Source organism: Chlamydotis macqueenii, chromosome 6, assembly GCF_036417535.1.
Source record: "Chlamydotis macqueenii isolate bChlMac1 chromosome 6, bChlMac1.mat, whole genome shotgun sequence".
Taxonomy (NCBI): domain Eukaryota; kingdom Metazoa; phylum Chordata; class Aves; order Otidiformes; family Otididae; genus Chlamydotis; species Chlamydotis macqueenii.
Genome location: NC_141561.1, coordinates 40,278,700 through 40,293,597, shown reverse-complemented (window position 1 = coordinate 40,293,597; position 14,898 = coordinate 40,278,700). Strand labels below are relative to the sequence as shown.

Genomic DNA, 14,898 nt, shown 5'->3' with positions numbered 1-14,898 from the left:
GTTTGTGATTAATGTAGACGCCTCCAGTAGACATCCCTGGAGATCTCGCGTGGCGGGTGATATTCGTTTGGCCTGGGACCTGATGTGGCTGAAGCCATGACTTCATCAGATCTTTGTCAAGGTGTAACCTACCCCTTGAGAGGCACAGAGCTGGCACTGGCGCTGGAAGAGTTCGTAGGAGAAAATTAGGAAATGGTTCGTGGTTGGTTTGGTTTTTCCAGTTTGCTGTTTAATTTAGATGACTGGGTTTAGATGACTTGAGGTTTTATCACTCAAATGCTGGAAAACAGCTCTGCTTTTAGACAGCCTTGCTTAGAAATGCTGAAAGACTTCTCTGTTGTTGATGCCTGGTTGCCCCAGCTCAAGAGATCTACTGTGGGTTGAGTCTTAAAATAGTTAATGCCCTCCTAATGTACGAAAGAGTTGTGTGCAGGGGAAGCTGAACCTGATTTCTCTATCATCACCCACTTGAATGCCTTCACATCCCCTCTCACCCAGCTGGGACGCTGCGCTGATCCTTCCTTCATTCTGAGCAAGTTCTTGACCTGCTTATCTCCGCACGGCGCTCTTTCTGTAGATACGGCGAGGGTTTGATGTCTTAATTTTATTATCCCTGTAGCTGGCTGGAAGCGTAACAGTCGTGAAGCCCATCTCTGTAAGGTTGTACTTCATTGGTTGAGCTGCATACGCAGCGAACGGTTTTAGACTCGCTGTGGTATTTTTTTCCCTTGCAGCCATTGCTTCTGAAATTCAGATTGGTACGTTCAGTGCGTTACCAGCCATGACGTCTCTTCTTCTCTTTTCCTGGCGAGGTGTCTGTACACGGATCTGCTGTGCGGAGGAGGTTTGGACCAGACACAGAAAATACACTACATTCTCACTGCTTCACCTGTTCTCTCTTCCCCAAAACAGTTTTGTTTTCTGTTCTTCTGTGCTCTTGCCAGTGCAGGCTTGGTGCCTGAGTGATGTTCACCGTGGTTAGACGTGAGGACAGTATTTCGTTTAATTGTTTGGTGTTGTCAGGAACAGACTAATTTTCCTTCTGTTACCAGTGAACAGGTTACTGAAAAAGCTAAGATATTAAAAGAATACCGCTGCTCAATTGAAATGTCACGTGTAAGATTGCCCCTGGAAACAGAATTCATCGTCTTTACCGTCATACCTGGTGGTAGCCAGGCCCTCTGAATGCATCTCTGGGCTCAGATTACCTATTTTCCGCTCACTTGTGTTCCTAGAAATGTCTGAACTTGTTTCATTTAAACATGGAAAAAAAAGTCAATGCGTTTTTATTGTTGGAAGAGTAGAAGTAGTCATCTCACAGGAGACCCTTGAGGGATAGCTTTTGTCTCCTAGCTCCCACTTGGTTTCTGCAGGGATGGTCACTGGTACCTTGTGTCTCTGCGAGGCAGAGCTTCCTGCTAGAAGACACAGGTAACAGTGTCCATGAAAGAGCTCAAAACTTCCTTCAACTTCTCGTCTAATCCCCAGCAGGGTCTGTGAGGCCTGAGCTCTTCCTTCTTCTCGCTGCCTTCCTTCTCTAAAGCCTTCTTGGACCTAAGTCCAAACATGTCTAGTCTTTCTCCCACGTGCTTAAGTGCAGTGAAGACCTTGCCCAAGGTGTTTCCCTTAGCGTTGCTGTGAGAAGAATAGAAGGAAATAGAATTAGGAGCGTGGCCAGCAGGTTGAGGGAGATTATTCTCGTCCTCTACTCTGCTCTGGTGAGACCCCACCTGCAGTACCACATCCAATTCTGGAGGCCCCAGCATCAGAAGGACATGGACCTGTTGGAGAGGGTCCAGAGGAGGCCACGCAGATGATGAGAGGGCTGGAGCAGCTCTGCTGTGAGGCCAGGCTGAGAGAGCTGGGGCTGTGCAGCCTGGAGAAGAGGAGGCTCCGGGGAGACCTGAGAGCGGCCTCCCAGTGCCTAAAGGGCGCTGCAGGAAAGGTGGGGAGAGACTCTTCAGCAGGGCCTGGTGTGATAGGACAAGGGGTGATGGTTTTAAAATAGGGGGAAGTAGATTCAGACTGGACATGAGGAAAAAATATTTTACAGTGAGGGTGGTGGCACACTGTCCCAGGTTGCCCAGAGAGGTGGTGGATGCCCCATCCCTGGAAACATTCCAGGCCAGGTTGGCTGGGGCTCTGAGCAACCTGATCTGGTTGGAGATGTCCCTGCTTCTTGCAGGGGGGTTGGACTGGGTGGCCTTTGAAGGTCCCTTCCAACTCTAACGATTCTGTGCTTTGTGAGACTTCTTGTCGGAACGAGGTTGTTTATCTGGTTTTAAAGACTGTTTGATAAGCAGACATAAAATAACCGTCTCTCGGTGACAGGTATCCTCAGCTGTCAATGTGTTTCCATCCCAAACATCTGGAAGCAGCTGTCGCTGGGAAATAATCATCTTAACAACAAAAAACAAGTTCCAGACCTTCTTGAGAGTTTCCATTTCAGAGATGTAAAAAAAAAAAAGAATCACGACCTATATGAGAATACAGGAAGAATAAAACTCAAGATGACTCTTTCCTGCTGGGTTTCCACACTGAAACAAGAGCTGGGGAAAATACTTTTCCGTTGATGTGTGTGGTCATGGTAGGACCGTAACCAAACTGGGAGCGAAACGGCAGTGGGAAACAGACAGATGAGCAGAAGGTGAGGCTGTTTCTGCTGTTGCAAAGCCAGACACCTTGTCTGGAAAAAGGTTGACATTTCTCCCCTAAAAGTTTTGCCATGACACCTTCAAAGTTGCAAGCTGGTCTCTGGGATTTCTTGGGTTCTTGGTGGTGCAATTTGGGGTTTCTGCTGTAAGAACTGGGATTCTGTGTGAGCACATCTCCCAGTGTGATACAGAGAGGTGGTGATGGCTTGTTTTAGTTTTGTTATATATAGACTTTAAATAACAGATTTTTAACTGTGACTTTCTGAAAGTTCCTCGTACTTTCTTGCTAACTTGGTGGAAATCTCCAAATTGGGAGAAATGAAAGTTTGTTCCCTTTAATCTAGAGTTAGGATACTTTTGCGATACCTTAAATCAGAGTTGTTGAACGGTGCTTAAGTTGCTTAAATTTCAGTTAAATTTACATGGCAGTGGACATCATTCTGTTGATGTCTCTCAGTTGGAAGTGCTTTAGAAATGGGTAGCTTTTGGGGTTGCTCAGTTCCAACTTTATCTAACAGTTGGTAGCCTATTGCGGCGATATCGTAAGGGCCAGCAGCCCTGGAATTCGGCCACTGGCCAGGTCTCTCTGCCTTTTAGAAGCTGGCTCAGCCCCTGGTGACTTTGGAGCAGGAGAGGGTCTGGATTGGAGTTACTCCCGAGTTGGGTTGGAGTTGAGCTGGTGACCTAAAGGTGAACTGATTCCTGAAATCTCTCCCAGGAGCCATTTATTCCTTCTCTACAAACAACCCGAAGCCTGAGCAGCAGCAAGAGCCACTGATGTAGAAAGTTCACGTCTAAAAATAGCTTATGGTGTAGAGATAAATTGTTTCCTGATTAACACTTCATTTAAATAATTTGGTGCTATTAAATTTACTTACAATAGTGACTGTACAGTATGCGAAGTATCCGAAAATGTGTGAGCTCCAGAGCCATCGTTAAGGACGCTGAAGGTTGTCATCCGCTAACTGTATGTGACATTTCAGACGTGTTCTAAGAACGACGTCTTCATATTTTTATAAATGTGAGGTTTCTATCTGGTATTAATTGTGATCATCTATCAAACCAGCGCCGTGGTCGTTAAGTAATCTTCTTCTTACACCGAAGTGCCTGGAAACGGGCCGAGTTGGAATGGACTGCCTTCCAGATTTTTCTTCTAAAAAGGCAGAGAATTGATGTTTCAATTAGACTGGTACACCTTCAAAGTGAGATTTCTGACACGGTGTCTTTACATTCGAATACCTGGTTAATAATTCTGTCCTTTAACCACTGCATTTTTTTTTACATTTTAAGCCCAGCTTATGTCTGCAGCTCTCCCGGTCACACTGGGTAGCCGTTTCCCACAATTTCTGAATTAATCGCTGCTGAGTCCAGAGAGCACCAGTGCCCTCTGAAGGGTGGCTTGCCGTACGCGGGAGGGGAAGCGTGCTGGAAAACCGTGGGGTGGATGGCTCCTCTGTGGCGACGCGTTGGGAATTCAAGTCTCGATCCGAAGTATACTGAGTTGATCGGTATTTTTTTAGATCATGTGAAAATCTTTGTTTTAATTGGAGCTTCCTGTGAGGGTTCAGATGCTGTGGTCAGGCTGATGATGAGTCAAAATGCGTATCAAGCCAAGAGCTTGCTAGGGTAGGCAATTGCTCCAAAGCCTGTAGATCTTGGGTGCCTTTGCAGATAAATGCAAAACTGAGTCCTAAATTCTTGGCTCTGCTCTGAAGTCCTTACTTATAGGTGACTGAGTTGTGTACAGGAGCAGTGAGTGTCTTGACCGTGCCAGATTTTATCTGCTGGAATTGCCAAGAGGCCAGAGGTTGGTGGTTATTTGCAACCAATTTTGGAGTCTAATGTGGTACAGGAGATGACTTAACATGAAACGTTTTCTGTGCGTCAACTTGAGCGTGAGTTTTACGGTTTTGCCGCAGATCACAAATGCGAGTTTGTGACTTGCTTGTGTCGTTAATCACCCAAGTCCATTTTCCATTTGGTTGGCTTTGCTGTTAGTTCAGTGATATACAGCTGTTGTGAAGGAAAGGAGAAGCCCTCAGTTTGCTCGTTTCAAAGGGAAAAAAAAGTCCAATTTTAAGTGCTTTGGAGATTTCCCTTTCATCCCACTAGAGGGGGATCCCTCAAGGTCGTCTTCTCCAGTTCCTTCCGACTAGGATTTGCCCTTTCCAGATCTAGAGAGAAATAAACTTGCACTCTTAGTACCCTATATCCCTTAATATTGGGGGGAGTAATGAGCAGGGCGGATGAAATAAATATTCTATTAAAACACTGCATTTGTTAAATATCGGAAAAAAATGAGTTTGCTTAGATTTTTCTCTTTAGGGAAAGAAGGAGACGACGAGCTGTCTTACAGTTCTTTCTTGAGGTGGACAAATGGTGCCCATCTCTAACGATGATGAGGCGGATAAAGGGTAGAAACGTGTCGCGAAGCTTCAGGCAGATGACTGTAGATGCCGGACAGGATGCAGTCGGTGCGGCTCAGCCTGCGCCTGTTTCGCTCTGGTTGATTTTCATGCCTCCGTTGCGCCGTATCCCGAATAAAATCACAGCTCTGTCTCGTCTACCCGATGCAATCTCGACGAGTTTTTGACGGTTACACGGTGTAATAGGAACCAGTTGGATGTTAAGACCTTTGCAGAATTGCTCGTTTCTTTTTTCCCCCAGTGATTTTAAAATATTAAAGCCATCAGGAGGGTTGAAGCTGATTTACCAAAAGGGAAAAAAAATTCGCAAATGTGTTTTGAGTATTGAACTGCCGTTGACATCTAAAGTCCCAACCATGCTGTTTTCCTCCACACTCCAGCAATCAGGACATCCAGCAAACCCATAAAAAACCAAACTAATAGCATGAATATTCAGTGACCTAGAATACTAATTATTGTCATGAATATTAATGTGATCGGACTTGCTTTTTCCTCTTCTCTTTCTCTCTAGGTCTCTTTTTTTTTTCTTTTTTTTTTTTCTTTTTTTTTTTTTTTTTTTCCACTCAGCCGGCTCGAAAGATGGACCATAATGAGAGCATTTAGGAGAGAGAGCGCTCTCCGCCGTGACAGGGACCGGGGTAATAAGGAGAGCTTGATTAACGCGGTGCACTTGGGGGAGAGATGAGAAGATTCACGTGGGCCTGTTGTGGGGGGAGGCGATGAGGCACCGGCGGCTGTGTTGCTGCTCCCTCAGATTAATGAGGCCTAAGAGTGCATTAGGAACAGTGACAAAGGTTTGATCTAATGGGCTCAGTCATTTTTCCTTTGAGTGACAGACGCGCAGAAGTAATTGGCTGTGCAGAATGGCAGCTCATTGGCAGTACTTAAGGATACATTATCCCCGTTGCGTGGCCCGCAGAGGCTGTTTATCAAAACCGCTCGCACTGCAGACATGCATGCGCTTAGCCGCTCTTACAGTGGCAATAGCTATTAAAAAAAGTCATCTCGCGTTCCTAGCTATTGTCTCTTTTTCGAAAATAAAGTTTCTTTGTCTCGTTTTCTTCGCTCCGGAGGATATTTGAATGCCGGCGGTCGGCCCTCCCCAGCCTGAAGAGGCTCTGGGTGCAGCTCGCAGGCTTTGGGGAGGTTTGTAGGCCCGTGGAAAGTTAGTTCCGTTAATCGTTAACGGGTTTTGATGTAGATCCAGCGCACAAATTATACCCCCACCCCCCATCCAATTTTGTTATTAATAACTTCCACAGACAGCCAAAGGGATTAGGAGGCATTTTATATCTGTTGCCTCAGGCCCTACACGAGCAGCACAATACCCCTGAATTGCTTGATTCGGCGCTGGTTTTGTTTTATTTTTGCGGAGTTAAATTCACAGTTGTTAACAAGATGTACAAGCAAATCACGGCAATACGAAGCAGAGCGTTTGCCGGTGTGAAGTGGTCACGGCTGGGTCCGGATGCAGTTTCTTAACAAGCAGGTAACGTGGAGCAGGACTTGGCCAGAGAGCAAAGACCTTATTTATCGCTGTTGTTTGTTAAAACTGCTGAAAAAAAAAGTGATATTCCTACTGGGAAAGAAAAGCACACTTTGATCCCAGCAGAATAAATAGTCTGGGGTCTTGAGCAGAAGCCCTTGGTGAAGATCTTGGGTTTAACTTTCTTTTAGAAGAGATGTCTCCTCTGATGGCTTAATTTCTCCTCCACGCTTGCTGCGTTGGTTTGGCACGCTCTGAGAATAATAGCTTTTCTCGTTATACTCCCAGCACCATGTCCTTCACTGCCAGGATGTTTCTTGGCATTGCCTTGTTTGTTCATTAGTATTGACCCTTCTCGGTTTGTACGCTACTAATCAAGCCCGCTTCGCAGAGGCTGCCCTGCCGGGCTGCGAGATGGAAGGTCTTCCTCTATTAATAGCTGCTTACCCTCAGGAAGTGTGTTCGGTAAATAAATCCTTCTGAAAAAAATCTTAAAAATAAGGAAAACCCACAAAACGAGTTGTCTGCTACAGTATTGAAAATTATTGTCCGTGTATTGAAGGAGAGTTCCAGTGTGTTTTGGAAAGATACTGTTGCCTCAGTTCCGTGTATGAGGAACCTCAAGTTGTTTTAGGTCCCCGATAAACCCAAGGTGGAAACAATGTGCTGTTTGCACACTGCCGTCAGGTGGAAACAGAATCCGTAGCAGTACCTGGGTGGATTTTCCCCCATTAATAACCCCTCTCAAGAACCTGGTTATGGAAGTTGGAGCTCTCCGACTCTGGTCCCACGTATGATCTTGCTGAGAACGTGGCCAGACAGTGTTCTGGCACCTGGGCAATTCCTTCCTTTCCAATGTGGACTTGCTCTACTTGGTTGGAGAGGCGAGGAGCTGTAAGTAGCACTTTTCCCAGATTTCAGTGCAGGGCACGATCTCCAGAGTTGGCAAGGGAACTCTGAAAGGTGGATGCTGAGACCTGAGGCAACAAACTGATGGGAGCCAGAAGAGCCATCCGCAAATTTTCTTCAGCTAAAGCAGTTGTTGTCCCAGTGTTCGTATTTATAGGCAAAGCAGAAGGCAGAAGGTGGTAGAGCTTTGGATGGTCAGCCACTTCAGACCTCAAGGGGGCCTACAGGAAAGATGGGGAGAGACTCTTCAGCAGGGCCTCTTGTGACAGGACGAGGGGTGATGGTTTTAAAATAGTGGGAGGCAGATTTAGATTGGATATTAGGAAAAAATTTTTTATGCTGAGGGTGGTGGAACACTGTCCCAGGTTGCCCAGAGAGGTGGTGGCTGCCCCATCCCTGAAAACATTCCAGGCCAGGTTGGCCGGGGCTCTGAGCAACCTGATCTGGTTGGAGATGTCCCTGCTCCTTGCAGAGGGGTTGGACTGGGTGGGCTTTGAAGGTCCCTTCCAACCCAAACCACTCTGTGATTCTTAGGAAAGGTTTGTCCATCAGGAAGATTTCTGCACATATCTGGGAATTAATTCATAAATGTAATGTGGAATTGAGGGAAGCAGAAGGGAACGCTTTTAATCTTTTTGCAGTGAGCAAAGTGGCCTTTTTCACTTTTTTTTTTTTTTGCACCCTAATGCCTAAAGAAACTTCAGGGAGCAGTGTTGGGTATGGGTTTTGAATGAGCGCCCAACAGCCAATCTAATCTACTCAACGGTGCCTTTTACGGAATTAGAGGGCATTTCAAGAATAGGCAGCATTCCTGCAACATAAATTGACCCAACATGATTTGAAACAATTAACCCTCTGATATCAAGAGTCAGGATTTCCTGACCCACAACTCTAATGTATTTTTCATTAGTTCTAACAGCTGGTGAGCGCGGCCCTCTGGCCTTAAGAGGTTTCTTTCTTTTTGTTGGAAGAGAAACTCATGAACACGAAGAGCATAAGACAAATAAAACATGGCCACGGTGAAAGCATTGCGGTAGGCTGTCGTTTGTCTGATTCACTCTTTCCGTGCAGCCGCTCTCTGTGGGTCTCCTACACTGCTGCTTCGTGGAAAAATACAGTTCTGCTTCACCACTCTTGCCGTGTCTTCTCCTCTTGTGAATTCAAGAGTGTGTTAGTTGGAATGCTGAATGTAAGTTCTTGTAGCTAAGTGATTTGAATGTTTCGAAGTATCGTAATCCAATGTTGCATTTACGGCCTGTTGTTTCGTAAATGTGACCCAACTGGGTATGAAGAGCCAACTTGAGTCGCTGTGCCCATAGGAAATTGAGACACCTTCTGCCCCCTGTGCATTTCGGTCGGCCTCTTCATACGTGCACACGCGTGTAGTCCTCTCCTTAATTCCTCTTAGGCTGAGTCTCTTGTTTTTCCTTGCTCTTTGCTGTTGGTGGCTATTTATAATGAGTATATAAAGTGGATTTTGTCTGAGCACGCTCGTTTTTCTCAAAGGCTCTTCTGCCGAGCGTTGCCCAAACCTGGAAATTACCGTGAATCTTCATTTGGATGGGTTTTGTAGAGCTTAATTGTTTGAACGTTTTGTAAGTGTGATCATAACGGGGTATTTTATAATATCAGAAAAGATAGTTTTAATAAAGCTGTCTAGGGCTAGAAAGAGGAGCTCTTCCTTTGATGCTCCTTTGGTAGATGAAAACATTTTTGTTCAATAGGAGACCAGCATCTTTTCTTGCTCATTTGAGACCAGTTCTGGCAACATACTGATATTCATTCAGATATAAATGCTATATTCGCTTTGAAATGCAAATTGTTTAAAGAAAAATAGCATATGGTAGAGGTAAGTACCTTTTCAAATCAGCTCCCACACTTTAGGGATACGAGTACAGCTAAAATTATTCTTTGGAAAGAATCCGGAGCCTTTGACACATTGAAGCTTGAACTAATCAAGGCTTCGCAGTAAGCATACACACATATCCATATCAAGGAAACAGCGCTGAGAATACGTGGATTAGCATAGTAATTTAACTGCCCCCTGCTAATCAACTTGAGCAACCAGCTGATGCGTGTGGGATGCGTTTGAAGAGGGTTTCGCAGCGCCGGAGCGGGCCGGGTAGCTGACTGTGGATTTGGTGTTCATGTTGAGATATAGATCTCTCAACGTATAGATACATACGTATGTCTGTGCACACGTACAGATGGGCGGGACAGCGAGAAGTACGCAACAAGGCGTTGTAAGAGCTTGACGTAAAGGCTTCACGTGCCTTACAAGGTTTACTTCTCAGTTGCTGGTCTTCTCTTTTCAACTGTCTCTTGCTTGTCTGCTAAAAGACTGAGATGGTTTCTGCTGTTGAGGCTTGAGCAAAACTAAAGGATAGTTGCTTTGTGGAGGTCTGGGTTGGGGTTTGCCTATTATAGATGGGGGGAAAAAACGAAGGGCTTCTGTAGAAGCTTGTGCACAAGAAGAGCGGTCGACTCCCAGTAGTCCTTGGTTTGGTGTGACGGCGTTAGCGTCTACTGGGGTGGTGGAATACGCGTCGTGGGCATGCTGTGATTTGACTGAGAAATGGAAAACCTAGCAAAGGGCTGGGAAATAATGATTTTTAAACAAGTTCTAAGTAACAAGTTCTAGAGCTGAGCTCATTCAAGAAGGGGAGTAGAAGGGGCACACTGTAGTCCAGCCCTTCTGATGTCTACCCATGGATTCTGGCTTGCGTGGTGCGATGCGTCATTAAAATCTTACAGCATGTGAACAAAGTGGAATTTAACCTTGAATAAATGTTAAGACAAGGGTTGCAGGTAGCAGTGTTACCAGACTGTGGCAGTAGAAAAGGCAGAGCAGAGCTGGGTTGCGTCGTTGATCCATAAAGTGTTCCGTGGTGGGGCTTGGCACCGGTCTGTTGCTAGCAGCCCTTTCACTTTCCGAAATGTGAAGTGAAAGAAAAATTCCTGTTTGGTTTGCAGAAGCAGTCACTTCCTCAACAGGTTAATGTCCTGACATGGGGTGTGGAGTTTCAGAAGATGGCATTAAGGTGAAAGCAAAGCTTTGGGTGCTGACATGGTGATGTGGAAGTCTTGATATTATCTTTTTAAGGTTTTGCACTGGACACTTCTGTTCAAAAATTTGTGAACTAAGATGGAAGATGTCAACGTACAAATATTGCTGCTGTCTGCAGCCACCCAGCGCGGAGTAATGGGGATGTGTCGGCCAGGCGAAGATGTCCAGTAATCATTTCTATTTTCCCATGACACCTAGGAAATGCTGCATCTCGGCTTTCACATACCGGTTTTCTCCTTCATCATCTTTGTTTTGAAGATGCTCTTGCGGGAGTTCATCAGATGTGGCTTCCTGTTGTACTGGGTGCAGGGTGAGAGATGGCTGCGGGCTAGAAGTGTGCTGCTGTGGCATTGCTCAAGTCCGACGGGGTAGAAGCTTGTGAAAAAACAGTCATTTCCAAATTTTCTCTAAGTTCTTTTAAAAACAATATAAATGTAAAGGACCTGTAGGTATCTCTTATCCTGTAGATGTATCAAAGTGCGAATCGTTGAGAATATTTTGAATCAAATGGGAATACAGAGTAGCTTCCGAGCTCAGAAAGTTTATCTTGTTTTGTTTTGGGGTGGAACAAGAAAAAAGAAGGTGGCTGTTTAGTTAGAGACCTCTGAAAATGTTGGTTGAAAGGGACCTCTGGAGATTGCGCCATCCTCCTGCTTGAAGAAGCAGGAGTGCCACCAGTGTTGGGTAAGTTCAGCCATGTCTTTGTGTAGCTGAGCTTTGGAGGCTTGAGAGTTTGGAGATCCCCCAGCTTCTTTTGGTAGCGTGTTCCAGGGCTACATCTGAACGTTCCAAGCTGTAGTGTTGCTGCTGGTTTGTGTCATCTACAACTCAAAAGCTTTTGGTAGGTGTAGGCAACTCATAGATCTGCCATCATCCTCCTGTTCACCAGATTAAACCAGCCCAGCTGCCCCAGCGCTCGTGGGCCCTGTGTATTAGACCTTTGACTGTCTTGGCAGTTCTTTGCTGGCTCTTTTCCCATTTCCCAACAGTCCTCTTGAAGGTGGAGGACCCAGAACTGAGTATGGTGTCTCAGGTGCCCATCGTGGTGTGCCCAACTTGTGTCGAGTTACGGTGTTAACGCGTGTTCTGGCATCCCTTGTCGACTCTTTGAGTCCTTCACAGCGGTGCTGCTACTCAACTAGCTGATCCTCAGCCTCTACTGCTACACCAGGTTCTTCTACCCCAGGAGCAGAGGTTAGGACTTCTCCTTCTTGAACCACATGGCATTCGTGTTGGCCTAACTCTCAAGTTTGTAGAGTCTGTTTGGTCTCAAGCTCTGTCGTTCATGTCAGCCACTCTCTTTAATTTGGTGTATGATCAAAATGTATGAATTCATTAATGTTCATATTTTTTCTGGATTGTGAAAACCAAAGGAAAACCTTGCTGGTCATTTCAAAGTGCGCATCAGCGGCATCACAGAAGATCGTTTGAAAGGAGATATTTCTTATAAGAGACCTCAGAATACGTACTGTCGGCCAGCGTTTCCATTTTCTATTGTGACTTTAAGGTAGCGGGCTATGATTTGATCCTCTGCTTTGTACCTTCACTTCTGTAGGCCCAATTTCTTTGCTGAGCATTTCTTTGGAAGATGTCTTCAGAAGGTGCTAAAACGCCAGCAGTAGCAAATTGCTCTCAGTCGATGGGGTCAAGCTGAAGAGGACCAGTTGTTGGAGGCATAAATTATTTCAACAGTTTGGCAGACATTGCTCTGATTATGGAATTATTTTGGACAAAAGAGTTGCCCAAGGAAGGTGATTAGAGAGGAATTTTGCGTCAGAGGCTAAAGCATTGCCTAGGGATGTCCCAACATGGTTCCAAAATCCACCTTAGACTTTGCATAATTGAGCAAATTAGTTTTTCTGTACGTATTTCATGTCTACAAAGTGGAGATGGCCAAACAGAAGTTCTTGAGACTGACTAGATGCGTACAGGACTGAGATGGACCAACGCTGGTGTGATGGATCTGCGTTAAGGACTGAAGAAGAGATTTAGTCTTGGGAAAGGAGAGGAGAGAAAGGGACAATTATGCCAACTCTAATAAACACAAAGTAGTTCACCGAGCTCCGCTGTCTTCCCAAGGGCTGCTCTGGGAAAAGACATAATGATAGAACTGGGAGTCAGGAGATCTGGGTTTTATTTTCAAGCCTGCCACAATCTTCCTTCGTGGCCCTGGGTCATTTAACCTCTGAAAAATGGGGGAAATGATAGCAGATAATTAACAACCTCACAGGAGCATTGGAAATTAATTCATTAATTTTTCTGAACTCATCAGGAGAAGGTGCAATGGAAAAGCAGAGTGTTCGGGTATTTTATAAAATTGTGTCTGTATTTCCCTTTCCGTGTGTTTTGACAGTCGTCTTAAATCTGTAGAAGACCTGTGGGTCCCTTTTGAGAGCCTGCCGTGAGGAGTGAAGCCAGCCTTGTAAAGTGTTAGTATCTTTATAAAACTCGAGTCCTGGGCCAGGGATGGAGTGAAACGTGCTCAGAAAACAAAACTGTAGAGCAGACTTGGACCCGTATCACGTTGTAAGAAAGACCGTCAGAAACCTGAGTTTCTGGAGTGGTTTTAATTCTTTTGACTCTAAACTTTATGCAACCAGCTCACGCTTCTCCTGTTTTATGGTGAGAAACCTGTCCCCGTTGCTCCCTCTCACACACACCTCCCAGCATTTTATTGCTCTAGACCTCGCTGATCATGAAAATACCAAAATTGTTTCTGGTGTTTACTGGCCAAAGGTGTTCTTTGTATCTCACTTTTTGTGTGGTACGCCTTCAGTTAAGAGTTGTGATGGGTGTATTGCTGTGGAATGAGGGAAGAATTAGATTTGCAGTCCATGGAACAAGCTTTGTGTCACAATGTTGTTTTGAGATTAAAAATCCAAATAAGTTTTTTCGCTTGGTCTCGCAATGCTAGTAGTTGTTTGCTCCCCATCGCTGTGTTCTTGGCTTCACTTGGGGGACATACTTACGTGAAACGTTATTTAGAGGTAGATTGTTTTAAACTCTTTGAGTTGGCTTAGTTGTCTCGTCTTGGTTGCTTGTGTAAATAGTGATTTGCAGGAATAAGTTTATTTTCTGTCTTTTGTGGTCTGCCTGTAAGGAGTGGAGAACCTCTACACAACGTGACGGGCAGCAGGGCTGTGGAAGATTGTGTTTTCCAGATGATGAGTGAACAGGATGAGCTTACATCTGGAAAATTTAGACTCTTTTGTCTTTTTTTGGATTTGAGTGGGCTGCTGAAATCTGTGGTGTCCCAAGCTGGTCACAGGACCGTTGCCTTCAGAGTTCCAGGGAGGGCTGCGTTGGTTTTTATGTTGGTTGAGTAATCTTGTTTTCTGCTCTGTTAAGATGCACCCATCCATCTTCATGCAAATCCATTTTGTCTTCTCTATTGACACGATTTGTTTTCCATTTGTGTCTAGGGAACGTGACTACTAGCACATCTGTGTCTCAGATGGCCAGTGGGATCAGTCTAGTCTCCTTCAACAGCCGTCCGGATGGTATGCATCAGCGCTCTTACTCGGTCTCCAGTGCAGATCAGTGGAGTGAGGCAACAGTCATTGCAAACTCTGGCATTAGCAGTGGTAAGAAACCCGGAGCTGGGAGGGGTGATCTGCTTTGGGGCGAAGGGGGAAATTTGGCGGTTTGCTTTTTTTTAAAAAAGAGAAGGGGAAAAAAAAAATGACTTGATGTTCACCCAGATGCTCTGTGGGAAGCCAAACTTCCAGCATCTGAGAGAAAAAGGAGGAATTAGATAAAAGAGAACGTATCAATGCAGGAGTTTTTCAGCAGGAAGAGCTAATGTAATTATAATACTGCTTAATTTTAATTTCAGGTACATAATGTAGCTTGTTCACTTGATATTCTTGTTTCCTTACCCTATGCGGTAGGTATTAGCCGTAAATTATCCCCCAGGTCTTCTCATCGGTGTGTCCTTTGCTGTGATGTACGCACACTACCGGCGTAGCCGTCGTGTTTTCTCTGCGGAGCGTGTGAAAAGGAGCAAACGCTCTTCCAGATGGGGTTTTGCAATTGTTAGACTGTAAGAGTGAGACAGGGGTGGCTGTTTTTAAAGGGCGTGGGTGATATTTGGTAACAGAATGGTGCGTCTGGCCTCAACGGCGTGCGGGAAGGACGGAGATAAAATCCCGTTCACCTATAGCTGCTGATGCAGGTGAGAGCATCCTTGGAGCAACTGTGGTGGGTGGGCTGGGACCGGGGGGTTTCTGTGGCAGCGTGCTGCCGAGATGGTTCGTACTGGTGTGGAGTCCAGGAACACGGGGTTGGTGACGGGTGGTTGGAGAAACCATGGAGAGCTGACGGACAGGGCAGGGAAAGATGAGTGTTTGGAAGAGA

The 14,898-nt window shown here is 45.4% G+C and overlaps 1 protein-coding gene across 6 annotated transcripts in view; it reads left to right on the top strand.

Annotated features, from left to right (window-relative positions):
- AGAP1 (ArfGAP with GTPase domain, ankyrin repeat and PH domain 1) overlaps window positions 1-14,898 on the top strand; it is a 334,155-nt gene that overhangs the window by 225,101 nt on the left and 94,156 nt on the right. For 4 of the 6 annotated variants that reach the window (XM_086751069.1, XM_086751065.1, XM_086751063.1 and 1 more), the window contains one exon: window positions 13,965-14,126. The exons of the other annotated variants lie outside the window; for them this stretch is intronic. In XM_086751069.1, the coding sequence (XP_086607195.1) occupies window positions 13,965-14,126 (162 nt within the window). The remainder of the gene's footprint in view (window positions 1-13,964; window positions 14,127-14,898) is intronic. 6 annotated transcript variants of the gene reach the window in all.